The sequence below is a fragment of the Oryctolagus cuniculus genome, chromosome 11 (genome assembly GCF_964237555.1).
Source record: "Oryctolagus cuniculus chromosome 11, mOryCun1.1, whole genome shotgun sequence".
Taxonomy (NCBI): Eukaryota; Metazoa; Chordata; class Mammalia; order Lagomorpha; family Leporidae; genus Oryctolagus; species Oryctolagus cuniculus.
The window spans coordinates 99,548,530-99,565,915 of record NC_091442.1 but is presented as its reverse complement, the minus strand read 5'-3'; the positions used below and the strand labels follow the sequence as shown (position 1 = coordinate 99,565,915).

General features: G+C 40.5%; 1 protein-coding gene across 17 annotated transcripts in view; it reads right to left on the bottom strand.

The window, feature by feature from the left end:
• CFAP54 (cilia and flagella associated protein 54) overlaps positions 1–17,386 on the bottom strand; it is a 372,233-nt gene that overhangs the window by 119,091 nt on the left and 235,756 nt on the right. For 15 of the 17 annotated variants that reach the window (XR_011380202.1, XR_007919544.2, XR_007919541.2 and 12 more), the window contains 4 exons: positions 14,752–14,899; positions 13,505–13,662; positions 13,155–13,334; positions 12,927–13,053 (listed from right to left, as the gene is read on the bottom strand). Coding sequence is in view for 11 of the 17 variants with exons in the window: in XM_051845787.2 (XP_051701747.2) it covers positions 12,927–13,053; positions 13,155–13,334; positions 13,505–13,662; positions 14,752–14,899 (613 nt within the window). In the remaining 6 variants the exon portion in view is untranslated. The remainder of the gene's footprint in view (positions 1–12,926; positions 13,054–13,154; positions 13,335–13,504; positions 13,663–14,751; positions 14,900–17,386) is intronic. The other 2 variants (XR_007919545.2, XR_007919546.2) reach the window with 2 other exon arrangements.

The window sequence follows — 17,386 nt, the reverse complement described above, 5'->3', positions numbered from 1 at the left end:
AAGGCGGAGGATTAACCAAGTGAGCCATGGCACCGGCCCCAGAGTCCACATTCCTAATCCCAACAACTACTAACTGTGACTAGATCCCAGGCAAGAAAGGAAATGAAAGATATGCTAATGACATTTGTCCAGAACAACATCATATTCATGTATCCACCATTTTTATATATTTTGCTTAGTTCAAAATGTGCCACAATTGTTTATTAATATAAGACAGAAATATCAAGTATCTTCATGTCATCACGGCACACATATATTATATATATATATAATGTATAGCTTTACTATAATATAGAGGTAATATACACTAGTAGTATGTAAATTGCTTTAGATATATTTGTTAAAATCATAATTATAGCAGAAATTATTGACTATCTTCTCTCTGGCTCCCAATGAGGCACTTTAAGGGAAGAGACAGTCACCCATTCCTAATTATATCCCAGTTCCCCAGCATCATTCTTGCACATAAATTGTCCTGAATAAATGTCTGCTAGTTGAATGAGTATAAGAAATTTCAGTAACTTACATTTACTTCTATCATACAACTGGTAGTTTATATTTACATCTAATAAGAAGGCTTAAAGTTCAGTGAGAAAAATAATCTGAAGTAGTCATGATGCTTAGTTATGTTTCATTTTAAAAATCTTAAAATGCCTTTTTCTATCACATTTTAGCAAAGAAAGGAACTTTAGTTCTATTTAGGCTCTATTCTTGCGATGTAATCTATAAAGGAAAACTGTCAAAGAAACTTTCAAGTCATAGATGAATCTGTGATTCACGATATTAAAGTGTTCCTTTCTCCAGCAAACATCAACTCCATGAAAAAAAGTTATGAAACTGACATTGTTTTGACAGAAAAACTGCTTTTGGTTTTGTTTTTTTAAGTCTATTTAATTTAATATACCAGAAAGAAATCTGCTCAGCTTCAAGTGAGTCTAAGAAACAGCAACAGTGTTGTCATTGAGTGGGGACACATATTCAATATTAATAAGTCAGAAAATCAGGGAATACACCTGTACTTTAAGCTCATATAGAAAGTCAATGTGGGGCTGGTGCTGTGGCGTCATGGGTAAAGCCACCACCTACAGTGCCAGCATCCCATACGAGTGTCAGTTCGAGTCCCAGCTGCTCTACTTCCTATCCAGTTCTCTGCTATGGCCTGGGAAAGCAGTGGAAGATGGCCTAAGTGCTTGGGTCCCTGAACCATGTGGGAGACAGGGAGGAAGCTCCTGGTTCCTGACTTTCGATTGGCTCAGTTCCGGCCATTGCAGCCATCTGGGGTGTGAACCAGAGGATGGGAGACCTCTCTCTCTGCCTCTCTGTAACTCTGCCTTTCAAATAAATAAATAAATCTTGAAAAAAAGTCAATGTACTGTTAATTTAACAAATTGTGAACTGAAAAATGCAGGAAAAATAGTTCTTAAAGAGATCAGAAAGCTAGAAGGCATTTGAGAGGCCAACTGAGTCAGCCTGGTTTCACAATTGAAAAAGCAATATAGAGGTGAAATAATTCACATAAATTAATAAAACTCGTATCTGATTATTATCATCACATAACAATGATCAACAACAATGAAAGGAAGGAGTAGAAGAGAGATGAGGGGAAAGATTCTGCACAGACGTAGCCTGAGCATGCCCTTGCTGCCCTGCGATGCCTAAGCCACCAACCTCTCTTGAGATGAGCAGCTGCTGTGCAGGAGGCAGGCAGGTTCCAGGAGGTAATGGGTAAGAACACACAGAGTTGGTGAAGGATTTTCTGACTCTGGACTGGACGAGAGTCTGAGAACCAGGTGTAGGCAGCCTTGGGTCAAAGAGCAGAGACAGCATCCTAGAGACAACTGGAGACTGCGTGTGAGCTGCAGGGAAAGGCAGCTCTGGCTGGTTGTCTTCTTGGTTTCCAAGGAGCTGCGAAAGGCCTGAAGATGGCCTGAGTCCTGTCCATTCCTGAAGCTAAGGCATGCTGGCCCTGGCTGCCTCTGCGGGCACTTCAGCAGAGAGCTGAACTCTTGAAGGCTGGTTCCCAGCCAATGCACAGGGGCAGAACTAGCTATTCTTTCTGCCATTTGCAACACGGGCGTAGCAGAAGTTAATCTAACAGCCAGACCTGAACCTCAGGAAGCAGATACAGTTAAACATCACAGCATAAAAGAAGATCCAGCAGCCATCAAGAGGAAGATCAAATATAACCACCAGAAAAGGTGCTGTTAGTGAAATATAAATGACTAGGGTGAGAGGACAACTTTAATTTTAAAAATTAGAGCATTATAAAGATATAAAATTGTCAAATAATTTTGAGAAGATGGTCAAGGCTGAAATCTGATTTAAAAAGATCAAGTAGAAGTAGAAAAATCTCAAATCAGAGGTGTTATAAATGGAAGTCATAGGGAAAAATAGTAAACTTGAAAGACAGATTCAAGCTTAACATACAAATCATAATAGTCAAGAGATCCAAGATGGCTAAATGGGGGAAACATGATGATTTTAAACATGAGAAGGTAATGGAAGAAAAGGAAAAGGACCATGTTCCCAGAAGACAGTTGGAGGGAAGTTTTCAGAGGAAAGGCTACAGAACAGAGGAGAAACTGTGGAACAGCGAAGACTGTACAAATATGCAGAAGTTGGCAAAACACTAACATGAACACACACAACCAGCGGCTGGTGAGGACACCATCTTCCCAGTGTGAGGGGAGAGGAGCCGGCATCAGCCCCATGCCACTGGTAATCTTGTCTGAGGGAGAACTCTGTAGTCTCTACTGACTTTGAATTCAGCCTGGAGAGCGTGCAGGGGCCAGGGTACCTACTTAGATGTGTATCAGGCGGGCATATTGCTTCCCTCTTCTCTCCCCACCAAAGTGTCAGACTCAGGCAACAGAGCACCAACCAAGCTTGGGGTCTGCAGGCAGCTGGTACCAGGGGTGGCACAGCTTGCTCCATGGATGGGGAGACTTACAAGACAGAGGGTGGATCCACTGCATGCTGTGACTGTGTGAATCTTGTGACCCTGTAAGTTATACATAGGCCAGGAAACTTGAGTCAGGTGTGGGGTAGGGATGGGTCTTCTGGTCAATCACCCATCTGACTCCAGAAACTCAGAACTGCCTGCGTGCTGTGACCGACAGCTTAGAGGGCTCTGTGCTCATACTATAGAGAGTATAGACCGTTTGTGTAGTTCACACACCCGAGTGGGAGAGGTGCACAGGCATAGTGAGCACACCCTTGACAACTGGGTCACCTTGGCACAGAGAAGGGCTGAGGCTGCAAACATGCCAGCCAGCAGGCTCATCCTCCCTGTCCCCCTACTGAAAACAGAGGTCCATCCTTCCTAAATTGGGTGTCACTCTGGACCCTTTCCTTACGCCTACATGCTGGCCAGAGCTCCCTGGTCCCTCTCAGCACCATATATACACCTCCAGACATATGCTGAAGGTGTGAGCATTCCATTAAACCAAAGACATTTTCCCAAGAAAAAGCCTTCAGAGGAGATACCAACAAGTGTTTGTCCAGATGTATAAAAAAAATAGAAATATATTTCTATGAACAATGAAGAGAATATGAATCTCCCAAAGTAACAAAATAATGCATCAATATTAGATTGTGAAGATGAGGAGATTGACTAAATGCCTGAAAAATTACTCAAAAAAAGATCATATTAATCAAAACAAAAGGAAGCAATTACATGAGTTAAAGCAGTCTGTGAATGACATGGATGAAAAATTCTGCTAGGAAATAGAAATATTAAAGAACAATCAAACTGAAATATTAGGAAGAACTGACCATGTCAAATAAAAAATATAGTGAAATTCTTAGCACTAGACTTGGTGAGGCAGAAGACAGAATTTCCAAACTAGAAGACAAATCTTTGGAAATATCTCAGCCAGAGGAAAAAAAATTAAAAAGCCAAAAGCAGTGTTCAGGATCTATAGGATACCATCTAACGACCAAATATATGTATGTTAGGAGTTACTGAAGGAATGGAAAAACAGAATAGCTTAGAAAACTTATTCAGTGAAATAAAGGCAGAAAATGTCTTTAATTTGGATAAATATATGGTCGTACAATAAAAAGCAGCACATAAATACCTAAAAAAGAGATATGACCAGAAAAGAACTTCCCAATGACACATTATAGTCAAACTTCCAAAAGTAAAATATAAAAAAAGATGTCAGGGCTGGTGCTGTGGTCAGCAGGTAAAAAGCTGCCACTGCAGTGCTGGCATCCCATCTGGGCACTGGTTCTAGTACCGGCTGCTCCACTTCTGATCCAGCTCTGCTATGGTCTAGGAAAGCAGTACAAGATGGCCTAAGTCCTTAGGCCCCTTAGGCCCAAGTCTTTAGTCCCTAGCACTGAGTGAATTTGCGTTTACTATAGTTACATCTTCTTGTTGAATTTATCCTTTAATCATTATATAATGATGTTTGTCTCTTTTAACAATTTTTTTTCTTAAAGTACATTTTGTCGGATATTAAGATGCTTGTTTCTTCAGAGCCGGCACTGTGGCACAGCGGGTTAACATCCTGGCTGGCATCCCATATGGGCGCCAATTCTAGTCCCCGCTGCTCCACTTCCGACCCAGCTCTCTGCTATGGCCTGGGAAAGCAGTAGAAGATGGCCCAAGTACTTGGGGCCCCTGCACCCACGTGGGAGACTGGAAAGAAGCTCCTGGCTCCTGGATTCGGGTCGGCACAGCCATCCGCTGCGGCCAACTGGGGAGTGAACCAACGGATGGAACACCTCTCTTTCTCTTTGCCTCTCCTCTCTCTGTGTAACTCTGATTTTCAAATAAACAAATCTTAAAAAAAAAAGATGCTTGTTTTTGATTTTCGTTTGTATGGAGTATCTTTTCCACCCTTTCACTTTCAGTCTGTATATATCTTTGCTGTTAAGGTGTGTTTCTTGTAGGAAGCATATAGAAGGGGTCTTATTTTTAATCCATTCAGTCCATTTTTATCTTTTAATAGGAGAATTTAGTTCATTTATACTCAAAGTTTTTATTGATAAGTAATAACTTGGTCCTGCCATTTTTTGTAAATATTCCTTATGTTTTGCATCTCCTTTGTACTGTTACTAAAAGGTTTCTGCCTTCACATTCTTTCAAGATGATGATTTTTTTCTCTGTTTCTGTGTCTAGTACTTCCTTAAGTATCATTTGTATGGCTGGGTGGTGACAAATTCTTTCAATAATTTTTTTTGTCTTGGAAAGTTTTAATTTCACCTTCATTTATAAATGAAACTTTGCTGGGTATAGTATTCTGTATTGACAGATATTTTTCTTTAGGACTTGGGCTGTATCTCTCCATTCTCTTCTCTTTTTTTTGTTTTTGTTTTGTTTTGTTCTTTTGAAAGGCAGAGTTAGACAGTGAGAGAGAAAGACAGAGAGAAAGGTCTCCCTTCCATTGGTTTGCCCCCCAAATGGCTGCTGTGGCCGGTGTGCTGTGCCAATCTGAAGCCAGGAGCCAGGTGCTTCCTCCGGGTCTCCCATGCGGGTGCAGGGCCCAAGCACTTGGGCCATCCTCCACTGCACTCCCAGGCCACAGCAGAGAGCTGGACTGCAAGAGGAGCAACTGGGACAGAATCCAGCGACCCATCCGGGACTAGAACCCGGGGTGCTGGTGCCGCAGGCAGAGGATTAGCCTAGTGAGCCGCTGTGCCGGCCTTCATTCTCTTCTATTCTATAGAGTTTCTGATGAAGAATCTGATATCAGGGCCGGCACTGTGGCACAGCAGGTTAACACCCTGGCCCGAATCGCCGGCATCCCATATGGGTGCTGGTTCTAGTCTCGGCTGCTCCTCTTCTGATTCAGCTCTCTGCTATGGCTTGGGATAGCAGTGGGAGGGTGGCCCAGGTCCTTGGGCCCCTGTACCCGTGTGGGAGGCCTGAAGGAAGCTCCTGGCTCCTGGCTTTGGATCGGCATAGCTCAGGCCATTGTGGCCATCTGGGAAGTGAACCAGTGGATAGAGGACCTCTCTTCCTGTCCCTACCTCTCTCTGTAACTCTATCTTTCAAATAAATAAAATAAATTTTAAAAAAAGAAAAATCTGCTTTCAATCTAATTGGAGATCCCTTAAAAGTAATCTGGCATTTCTCTCTTGCAGATATTAGGATCTTTCCTTTTCTTTTTTAAAGATTGATTGATTGATTTGAAGGGCAGATCTAAGTGGGTACCCTGCCCCCTGCAAGCTCTCCAGAGAGGCAGAGGCAGAGAGAGAGAAAGAGATGTCTTCCATCTGCTGGTTCACTCCCCAAATGGCCATAATGGCTGGACCTGGGCTGATCCCGAGCCAAGATCCCGGAGCTTCTTCTGGATCTCCCATGCAGTTACAGGGGCCCAAGCACTTAGGCCATTCTCTACTGCTTTCCTAGGCCATAACAGAGAACCAGATCAGAAGTGGAGCAGCCAGGACTCGAACCAGCACCCAAAAGGGATGCTGGCACCATAGGAAGCAGCTTTACCCACTACATCATAGCATCGGCCCTGGCTCATTATTTATTTATTTATTTTTTTTACAGGCAGAGTGAACAGCGAGAGAGAGAGACAGAGAGAAAGGTCTTCTTTTTGCCGTTGGTTCACCCTCCAATGGCCACCGCGGCTGGTGCGCTGCGGCCGGCGCACCGCGCTGCTCCGAAGGCAGGAGCCAGGTATTTATCCTGGTCTCCCATGAGGTGCAGGGCCCAAGCACTTGGGCCATCCTCCACTGCACTCCCTGGCCACAGCAGAGAGCTGGCCTGGAAGAGGGGCAACCGGGACAGAATCCGGTGCCCCGACCGGGACTAGAACCTGGTGTGCCGGCGCCGCAAGGCGGAGGATCAGCCTACTGAGCCGCGGCGCCGGCCTCTGGCTCATTATTTTTAAAAACTTATTTGAGGAGTAGAGACACAGACAGAGATCATCCATACTATTGGTTCACTTCCCAAATGCATGTAACAGCTGGGACTGGACCAACCCAAAGGTGGGAGCCAGGAACTAAACATAGGTCTCACTTATGAGCGGCAGAGAACCAATTACTTGAGTATCATCACTTCCTCCACAGTCTGAATGAGCAGGAAGCTGGAGTCTGGAGCCACAGCTGGGTACCAAACACAGGGACTTTGATATGGGACACAGATGTCTTAACCACCAGGCCCTGTCTCTCCATGCCCTGCCCCCCACCTTTTATAAATTGCCGTCCTCTTTTTAAAATTGAGGTAAGAAAACTAAGGCACAAGGATTTATATCACATACTTAAGATCTGAACCTAGGAGGCTGGCTCCAGCTGCAACAGCAACCAAAGAAAAAGAAAGAACAGAGAATGACCAAGCAACAATTAAGCAAAAAGAAATTTTCCCTGTGCTGGAAAGAGACTTGTCTGCAGACTGAAAAGCCTCACTGAGTGCTAGGCAGAGAAAGAAAAGACACACACCCAGATATATACTGGCAAAATTCTTGAACTACGGGGACAAAGGGGGAACTCTCACAAGTTTTCACACAGAGAGAACAAATCTCTGAGCCAAAGAAAATAAAAATTAGACCAGCACTTGAGCTCTCACGTGAAACACCCAAAGCTAGAAACGATGGAACAAGATCTGTCAAATCTTGAGAGAAAGGCCACACCCCAGGATTCTGATACTGAACTGAGACAGTACATCATTCACCTGCTGGAGTACAAAAGGAATATTTGTAGAGAAGCATTCAGAGAGAATATCAGCGGGGTACCTCATCTGAAGAAACACTAGGGAAAAGGGGAATTCAGTCAACACTCTATAAATCAGATCAGACACTGGAAGGTGGGGACGATGAATGAAGAGGAGGGCGAGAGCAACAGCAGCACTTGCCCAAGTCTGATGACTGGGACTGGATATTACAGGTAACAAATAGAATTTCTTCAAAAAGAACGTAGCTGTTCAAAGGAAACACCTGAAAATATTTTGCATTCAAAGCATTAAATTATCTCTGCAAAGTCTAGGAGTTAGAGAGAGTAAAAGAAAAGGAGAAAAGTTCCAGAGATCACCACTGGAAGGTAAGATTAAAATAGGAAAACAAAATTAAACTAAGAAAGTCATCTAATTGCAGAAAACCTATCTGGGTCAGGCAAGAACCTTGAATACAACAGTTGGGACCATTCTTGATGTCTAAGTACTACAAAAGATGCTTTTGGGGCCGGTGCCATGGCTCACTTGGTTAATCCTGCACCTGCGGCACCGGCATCCCATATGGGCACTGTTCTAGTCCAGGTTGCTCCTCTTCCAGTCCAGCTCTCTGCTGCGGCCCGGGAGGGCGGTGGAGGATGGCCTGAGTGCTTGGGCCCCTGCATCCACATGGGAGACCAGGAAGAGGCACCTGGCTCCTGGCTTCGGATCGGCGCAGTGCCGGCCGTGGCGGCCATTTGGGGGGTGAACCAATGGAGGGAAGACCTTTGTCTCTCTCTCTCTCTCTCTCTCTCTCTCACTGTCTATAACTCTACCTGTCAAATAAACTTAAAAAAAAAGAGATGCTTTCAATAATTAATATGAGAAAACATGAAAAAAAAAAAAAAAAACCTTAACTGGGCTGGCATTGTGGCATAACAGGCTAAGCCACAGATTGGGATGTCCACATCCTATACTGGAGAGCCAGTCCAAGTCTCATCTCCCTTGCTTCCAATCTAACTTCCTGCAAATGCATCAGGGAGGCAGCAAGTGATGGCCAACTACTTGGTCTCCTGCCACCCACATGGGAGACACCCAGATGGAATTCTTGGCTGCTGACTTCAGCCTCGCCCAGCTATCACTGTTGCAAGTATTTTAGAGAATGAACCAGCAATGAAAGATTCTCTTTCTCTCTCTCTCTCTCCCTTTCAAATACATAAATAAATCTTTTTTTAAAAAGACTTGACCTAACAAAGATACTAAAGTAAGTAAATATAAAGTAAAATGTAAGGAATAATAATAGATCTCTGTGAGTGAGATCCCAGTGGAAAGAACAGGTCCTCAAAGAAGGAGGTACCTTTCTCTGAAGGGAGGAGAGAACCTCCACTTTGACTATGACCTTGTCTAAACAAGATAAGAGTCGGAGAACTCAGAGGGCTTCCATAGCCTTGGAAACTCATGACTGGAGCATAGGGAGATTACTGATGCCATAGACAGGAGTGTCAATTGGTAAAGTCAACAACAGGAGTCACTGTGCACTTACTCCTCAGGTAGGATCTCTGTCCTTAATGTGCTGTGCATTGAGATTTAATGCTATAACGAGTACTCAAACAATATATTTCACTTTGTGTTTCTATGGGGGTGCAAACTGTTGAAATCTTTACTTAATGCATACTAAACTGATCCTCTGTAAAAAAAAAAAAAAAAAAAAGAAAGAAAAAAAAAAGAAATTATCAACTCCCAACTTGACTCTCACTGGGATTAAACATGACAATAGGTCTGATCTGATTTCATCATCATTTAAAAAAAATCATCTATTATTTTTCACTTTATGTTTCTGCGTGGGAGCAAACTGTTGAAATCCTTACTTAATGTATACTAAGCTGATCTTCTGTATATTAAGATAATCGAAAATGAATCTTGATGTGAATGGAAGGGGAGAGGGAGTGGGAAAGGGGAGGGTTGTGGGTGGGAGGGACGGTATGGGTGGGAAGCCATTGTAATCCATAAATCGTACTTTGGAAATTTATATTCATTAAATAAAAGTTAAAAAAAAGGAATAATAATAATATTAACTGCCATTTACTATGGAGTGTTATCTTCTAGCATTGTTAACTATACTCTAAACTCTATCTCCTTTAATTATTCCGAATATACAAGGTGAATAGCCCTCTCCTCATTTTGCATATAAGGCAAATAGCATCAAAGATCAGACAAGTAAGATGTAGTAATGCCAAGATCAAACCCTCCAACCGGTTTGCTCTGCATTCTCCACCCCGTACTTTCCTGTTTCTGCTATCATGTGTGTTTGTCTTCTTTCCAAACCATTATCCACTAGTCTGTTTTCCTTCAAATATTTGAAAATGATATAACATTTACTGAACATCTATCACGTGACAGAAATGGTGCTAGGTGCAACGTGCTTGATTTTCATTAGGGTTTGTACCTTGAATAAAGAATATTTTTCAATTTTTGTTCCAAAAAATTAGATATAGTCTTTGTGGAAGATATTTTTTAAAAGTAACAAGTAAAAAGAAAAACTTTATCTGTAATCACACCAGTGAAGGGAAAGACTCTGTGAGTATTTGAGTGTAAATCATTCTTGTTTCTTGATTTTCCAATGGTATCATGATGTGTATTACAAATACTTTGTAATTTTTTGTTTGTATGCTTTTCCAATATAGTGGGAGCATCTTTTCATTGTATATAAACTATCCTTCAACATCACAGGAGTTCACCAGATGACTGGAAACTGAAGACTCCATTATTGGTTGAGGTTTTGATGGATTGATTGATTTCAGGCACTGGGATATCAGGTAGACAAAACAAAATTTTGGCTTAAGAATTTTGTATTCTAGTGGAGGCTTCAAACAAGTAGACTGTCTTTAACAACCAATGAGGTGAGTACCACAATAAGAATGATCACTTAGAAGGGGCTGCATGCCGAATCCTGTCTTTGAGGTCAGGATGTGATGCTTAATTGAGATCATGGAGTAAGAAGAGGTACACTTGTAGGTGCTGAGGGAGGGTCCAAGAGAAAGACAAGGCAGAAGCAAGGGTTGTGGGGAAGAGTCTTCCAAATGGAGGAAGGAGAATGTGCAAAGGTCTAAAGTAAACACATAGCAACCACAGCAACTCAGTGTGATTGAAAGGTCGAGAGGGAAGAGGAATGGCTGGGCTGGGGCACCATGATAAGAAGCCTGTGAAACCAAAACAAATGGACAGCCTTTATTATAGGACAGACAAGGGAAACCCAACACATAAGGTAATTAAGATGGGAAACCAGAGACAGAGTGGGCAATCTGGGAGAATGCAGTGTCTGGGAATGAGGGAGACTTAAGAAGTTACAATTGATGTCAGCAATGTCAAATGGTGTGGATGGTCTTTCTAGGCAAGATCAGAGATTGGAATCATAAATTAACTCCTTGGTGACCTCACTAGGAATGGTTTCTATCATTGCCACCCAGGATAAGGAGTGATGAGGAAAAGAGGAAAGAGGAGCAGCACCAACCATTTTGAATAAACCAGTTACTACTGTACCTCAAGCAACTAGAAAAACAAATTTCTGAAATCAGTAGAAAGAAAGAAATAATAAAGCTCAAAGCACAAATAATTGACCTAGAGACTTAAAAAGTATAAAAAAGTGTTCTTTGAAAAGATAAATAAAAGTTACAAACCCCTTACCTAGACTAATGTGAAAAAAGGAAGAAGAAGATTAAAATATATAAAATCAGAAATGAAAAGTATGGCATTACAATTGACACCACAAAACATAAAGGATTCTTAGAGATTATTGTGAACAATTATAGGGTAATGAATTTGATAACCTAGAAGAAATGGATAAATTCCTGAATGTACACTTCTTACCAAGACTAAATCATAAAGAAAAAGAGTACTTAAAACAGACCAATCATGAGTAATAGTATTGAATCAGTATTGAATAGTATTGAATCAGTAATAGTATTGAATTGTCGTCCATCAAAGAAAAGCACAGGAGCAGATGGGTGAATTCTACAGTTAAGGAGAATTACTATAAATCCTTGTTAAACTATTTCAAAAATTAGAAGAGGAGAGAATTCTTCTAAATTCATTCCATGAAGTTAGTATTACCTTGATACCAGGAAAGTACACATATACAACAAAAAGGGAATGCTACAGGGGAATATCTTGATGAATATAAATGCAAAAATCCTCAACAAAATACTAACAAATCAAATCCAATAGCACATTGAAAAGATTGTTCACCATGATCAAGTGGGATTCATCCCAGGGACAAAAGAATGCTTTGACATGCAAATCAACAAAGGTGAGGAACACCTCAATAATTGGCATTTGATCTAATAGGAATTTGAAAGAATTCAACATATTTTCATGATAAAACATTCTGAACAAATTAGGTAGAGAAATAACATACCTCAACATAATAAAGCCCATATATAAGAGTAAAACACATAATATATATAAATCAGTGAACAAACATTACAGTGAATGCAGAATAGTTGAAGGATTTCTCTGTAAAATAGGAAACAAGACAAAGATACCCACCTTCATCACTTTTATTCAATATGGTAATGGAAGTCCTAACCAGAGCAATTAGATGTGAGAAAGAAATAAAGGGCATCCAAATTGCAAAGGAGAAAGTTAACCTGTCACTGGTTTCAGAATACGTGGTTCTATATATAGAAAATCACAGGGCTAATCCTCCGCCTTTGGCGCCGGAATCCCATATGGGCACCAGTTCCAGTCCCGGTTGCTTCTCTTCCAGTCCAGCTCTCTGCTGTGGCCCGGGAGGGCAGTGGAGGATGGCCCAAGTGCTTGGGCCCTGCACCCGCATGGGAGACCAGGAAGAAGCACCTGGTTCCTGGCTTCAGATCAGCTTAGCTCCGGCCATAGCGGCCATTTGGTGGGGTGAACCAATGGAAGGAAGACCTTTCTCTCTGTCTCTCCCTCTCACTGTCTGTAACTCTACCTGTCAAATAAACAAATAAAAAATCTAAAAACAAAAAAAGAAAATCACAAAGACTCCATCAAAAAATTATTACCACTTAATAAATGCAACAAAGTTGTAGCATACAGTCAACATACAAAATTCAGTAGTATTATTATTTACCAATAGCAAATTATCTGAGAAATAAATCAAGAAAGCAATTCCATTTCTTACAGCTACAAAACAACAAAATACCTAATAATAAATTGAGCCAATGGAGCCTGAATATTCATCAATATCACCCCCTTTAAATGTACTCATATGATAGCCTGTCTAACAATAACTTAAATTTTGTCTCCAGCTACTCTAGAGCAATATATGTTTAAATATTCTTACCAATTCTCATTTTTATTTTGGCCAGTAACATGCCATGAGGAAGATAGATATTTTTCAAAGGTTGTAATGGATTTGCATAATCAGTGTTTGACAAAGGAAATTCAACTGTTTCTCCAAAACTTATCATCTATAACAGAAATGTGGCAATGAGCAATTAGAGAATGTAGTTTGGAATAAGAAAAAAAAAAAACATAGTTCTAAGTCTTGGGGACACAAAAGCATTCTCACCTGTTCAATAAGAATGCTGTGTGCCTGATTCAACAAATTTAATTTTTCAGTCTTTGAAGAGGGCGATTTCTTGAATTTCTCAGCCTTTGTTAAGTCATCCAGCAAAATGAGGCTTCTCGCCAGAGTCAGCCGAGATCGTGGAGAGATAAACTCACTTCCTTCAAGCAAATTTATTATATCCTATTAAAGTAAAATGATTCATTTTGGTTGTGCTGTTCCCACCTCACTGAAATAAGAGCTGGCTGTGTTGATTGTTATGTCTTTGGTATCTAATGGAATTTAGCATTCTCCCCTTTTCTTCTAATTGGAATACTTCCCTAAGTATAAATAGGAACAAGGTTTCTTCCTACCTGAAGGTTTCTTATGATGTCTGTTTTTAAATGCTTCTCTTGTAGGCCGAGGATCACAGCTTGCATCAAGAATTCAGCCTGCAGCTCTGTATCATTTGCACTTTTTGCTTCCATACACACTTCATTAATGAGGCTCAAACAATCCATCATATCATTCTCTAAAACAAACAAGTGTGGTTATTTTAGATGCTCTGAGAAAGGAAGAAAGCATGTATGTGTAACATTCCCAGCATTAACCACAGGAATACCGTATAATCCCCAAGAACAAGGGATAACATAGTGAGATAGAAAACAAATAGACTCTACATGAAACATGGAAAAGAAATTTCTTATGATTTGGGACAAAGTAATTCAGGATGTTCCAGTGCAGCAAAATAAAAATAACATTACAGAAATAAATTTGAAGATGGATAGAGGCAGATAAATAGATAAGGATACAAAAAAAAAGAGTAATCACTGTAAGAATTAACATTTCTAAGTGTGTAGGCAATTATCTAAGAACATATAAAACGAACTAATTGAATACTGACAATAATGCTACAGTGTAGGTTCCATGATCTCTGTTTCTACAGAGCAGGAAACTGAGACACAAGTGGTTTAAGAGCCTTTGTCAGGAAAGTCTAGAAAAGGAAGTAGTGGATCCAGCATTGGAACCCAAGGTGAGGAAGGGGTGGTTACAAAATCTGTGCTCAGCCTCGTTCCACGTAACCACCTTCCTACACAACAAGAAAACCTGGCCATTAATGTCTAGAAATCCTCTTGGCAGTTTTGCATATATTGGTAACATGCATGCCAATTTCAGTGATAACAAAGGACTGATGAAAATGATTATTCTGGGGGCCGGCGCTGTGGTATAATGGGTAAAGTTGCCGCCTTCAGTGCCGGCATCCCATATGGGCACCAGTTCAAGTCCCTACTGCTCCACTTCCGATCCAGCTCTCTGCTATGGTCTGGGAAAGCAGTAGGAGATGGCTCAAGTCCTTGAGCCCCTGTACCCATGTGGGAGACCCGGGAGAAGCTCCTGGCTCCTGGCTTCAGATTGGCGCAGCTCCAGCCATTGTGGCCAAAATAAATAATAAATAAATCTTTTTTTAAAAAAAGAAAATGATTACTCTGATTTAATAACCTGAATGTTTAAAGGTTATTTTCAAGCTCGAAAATTATAAAATACATTCCGTCCAAAAGCCCTTTGCCTATATAAAATTAATTTTTACAAAACATTGATTAAGAAAATAGGACATTTGTACCTTTCACAACTCCAATGCCACGAATCTGTGCAACAAATGCAGTCACCAGCGCCAAGCGGCACTTCAACCACAGATGCATGTTGAAATATTCTCGGGCATTTAGGGAAATAGGATCTAAAAACTCATTATCGTCTTTATTGTCTGTAGGCTAAACAACATTAAAATGATGATTATCTTCCCATTTAACAAAGTCAAAAGTTCTGCTTTAGACTAAATGTAAAAGAAAAGCATCCAATATCATTACATAGGATTACATTTTTATATTTAGAAATTATTCTTGCATATTCTGTAAAGTATAAAAAGTACACAAAACAATCAAAACACCCACAATCCCACAATCCTCATTAACATTTATAAACTACTTTTCAGCTTTTCTTATCTCTGTATTCTCATTGTTGAAAACTAGTTTTTTGTCTGGAATTTTTTCATTGCAAATTATATTATCAGTGGTTTGCAGGCCATCAGTAGTTTCTTTTAACATCATTTAAGGGCTAAAAAATAATACAGTATTTTTACTAATATTTCTTGAGTGAGTACTATGTGCCAGGCAGTGCTTTACGCACATTATCTCATGTAATTCTCCTTGCAGCCAAAGAGGGATTACGATGATTTCCATTTTACAGTTGAGAGAACAGGCAAGAAAGGGTAACTATCTTGCTTAAACTCCATCATGTTTTGGCAAAGTTGGTTCTCAAACCTATGTCTTCTTGAATTTAGAGTGCACAGACTTAATCAGCTGTGTTATATTGCTGCATGCTACTCACATGCCAAACAGGTATTGCAATCGATTTACATCCACAGTATCACACTATACAAAGGGATGATGAATGCCCAGGGCTACCAGGAATGCTGAACAAAGGAGTTTTGCCCAGGAGGGGCCAATCATAGATCCTTGGAACTTTAAAATCACCCTTTAAAAACAACCCTCATTTGTTCTAAGAATGTCCTGCTATGCACCTGTGATGGTTCATCATGTGCAATCAGTCAAAAACATCTGCTATCCAGGAGGAGCTAATGGGACCGGGAAGGGACTAATACATTGCTAGGTAGGTGGGAGGTTCGGGAAAAGAAGGGTGAGCTGCTCCTCACAGTGAAGCAGTGATCAGAGGCCCACAGGCAGGATGGGGATGAGAATGCACAACCAAGTCCTCAGGCCTCTTAACCTCAGCACTACTGACTGGCACTTTGTGCCAGATAATCATTGTTGGGTTCTGTCCTGCATACTACTGGGTGTTTAGCAGCATCCTTGGCTTCTACTTCTCGGTATCAGTAGCACCTGCTCTAGTTGTGACAATCAAAATGTTCTCAGGCGATGACCACTGATGACCACTGTTCTAAGTCAATATTTAGAATTAGACTTCTTTTCAGCATGATTGCTCTTAAAAAATGAGTCTCTATGAGGACAGTTTGCTTTACTAATTTGTAATGTTGCTAGATATTGGTGAATTTTTTAGTAATAGTTGAAAGAATGAACCAGGATTTCATGATAGGAATGTTTATATTTTAATCCTAAACAATCCTGTATTGTTAAATTGCTGGTCATATCAAAGTCTGGTCACAGGATTTGTGACACCAAATTAGAGAGCTTAAATACAGGAGGATTTAACTATGTGGAATACAGCTTAGCTGTCTTGGTAGCAAGGTAATAAATTCGAAAGTGAAATGAAGAGCAAGTCTTATGAAACAACTTTATTTGCTAGCTAGACCATTTATAAACTGCTATAGTGATATATCTGGATGGGACTTTGGTGATTACTATGACCAATTCTAACAGATCAAAAATGGTGTCACAGACTCATAGAATGGCGGATGTCCTAAACAGCACTCTGGCCCCAGAATCAGCCCTTAAGGCATTCGGATCTGGCTAAAAAGCCTATGAGAGTATTTCAGGCATGGAAAGCCAAGACACTCTGGCAAAAAAAAAAAAAAAAAAAAAAAAAATGACCTAAATGAAAGATCTCCACGAGTGAGATCCCAGTGGAAAGAACGGGTCATCAAAGAAGGAGGTACCTTTCTCTGAAGGGAGGAGAGAACTTCCACTTTGACTATGACCTTGTCTAAATATGATAAGAGTGGGTGAACTCAGGGGGCTTCCATAGCCTTGGCAGCTCATGACAAGAGCCTAGGGTGATTACTGAGGCCATAAACAAGAGTGTCAATTTGTTAAATCAACAACAGGAGTCACTGTGCACTTACTCCTCATGTAGGATCTTTGTCCTTAGTGTGCTGTACATTGTGATTTAATGCTAGAACTAGTACTCAAACAGTATTTTTCACTTTGTGTTGCTATGTGGGTGCAAACTGTTGAAATCTTTACTTAATATATACTAAACTGATCTTCTATATATAAAGAGAATTGAAAATGAATCTTGATGTGAATGGAAGGGGAGAGGGAGCGGGAAAGGAGAGGGTTGCGGGTGGGAGGGAAGTTATGGGGGGAAAGCCATTGTAATCCATAAGCTGTACTTTGGAAATTTATATTCATTAAATAAAAGTTAAAAAAATGATCCTAAAGACAAAAAAAAAAGAAAAGGAGGATGTAAACATGATATTGTTGTGAGTAAAGTGGAATAAAATGACAGGGATTCTCCAAAAAAAAAAAATGGTGTCAACAAAAGTAAAAAAAAAATAATAA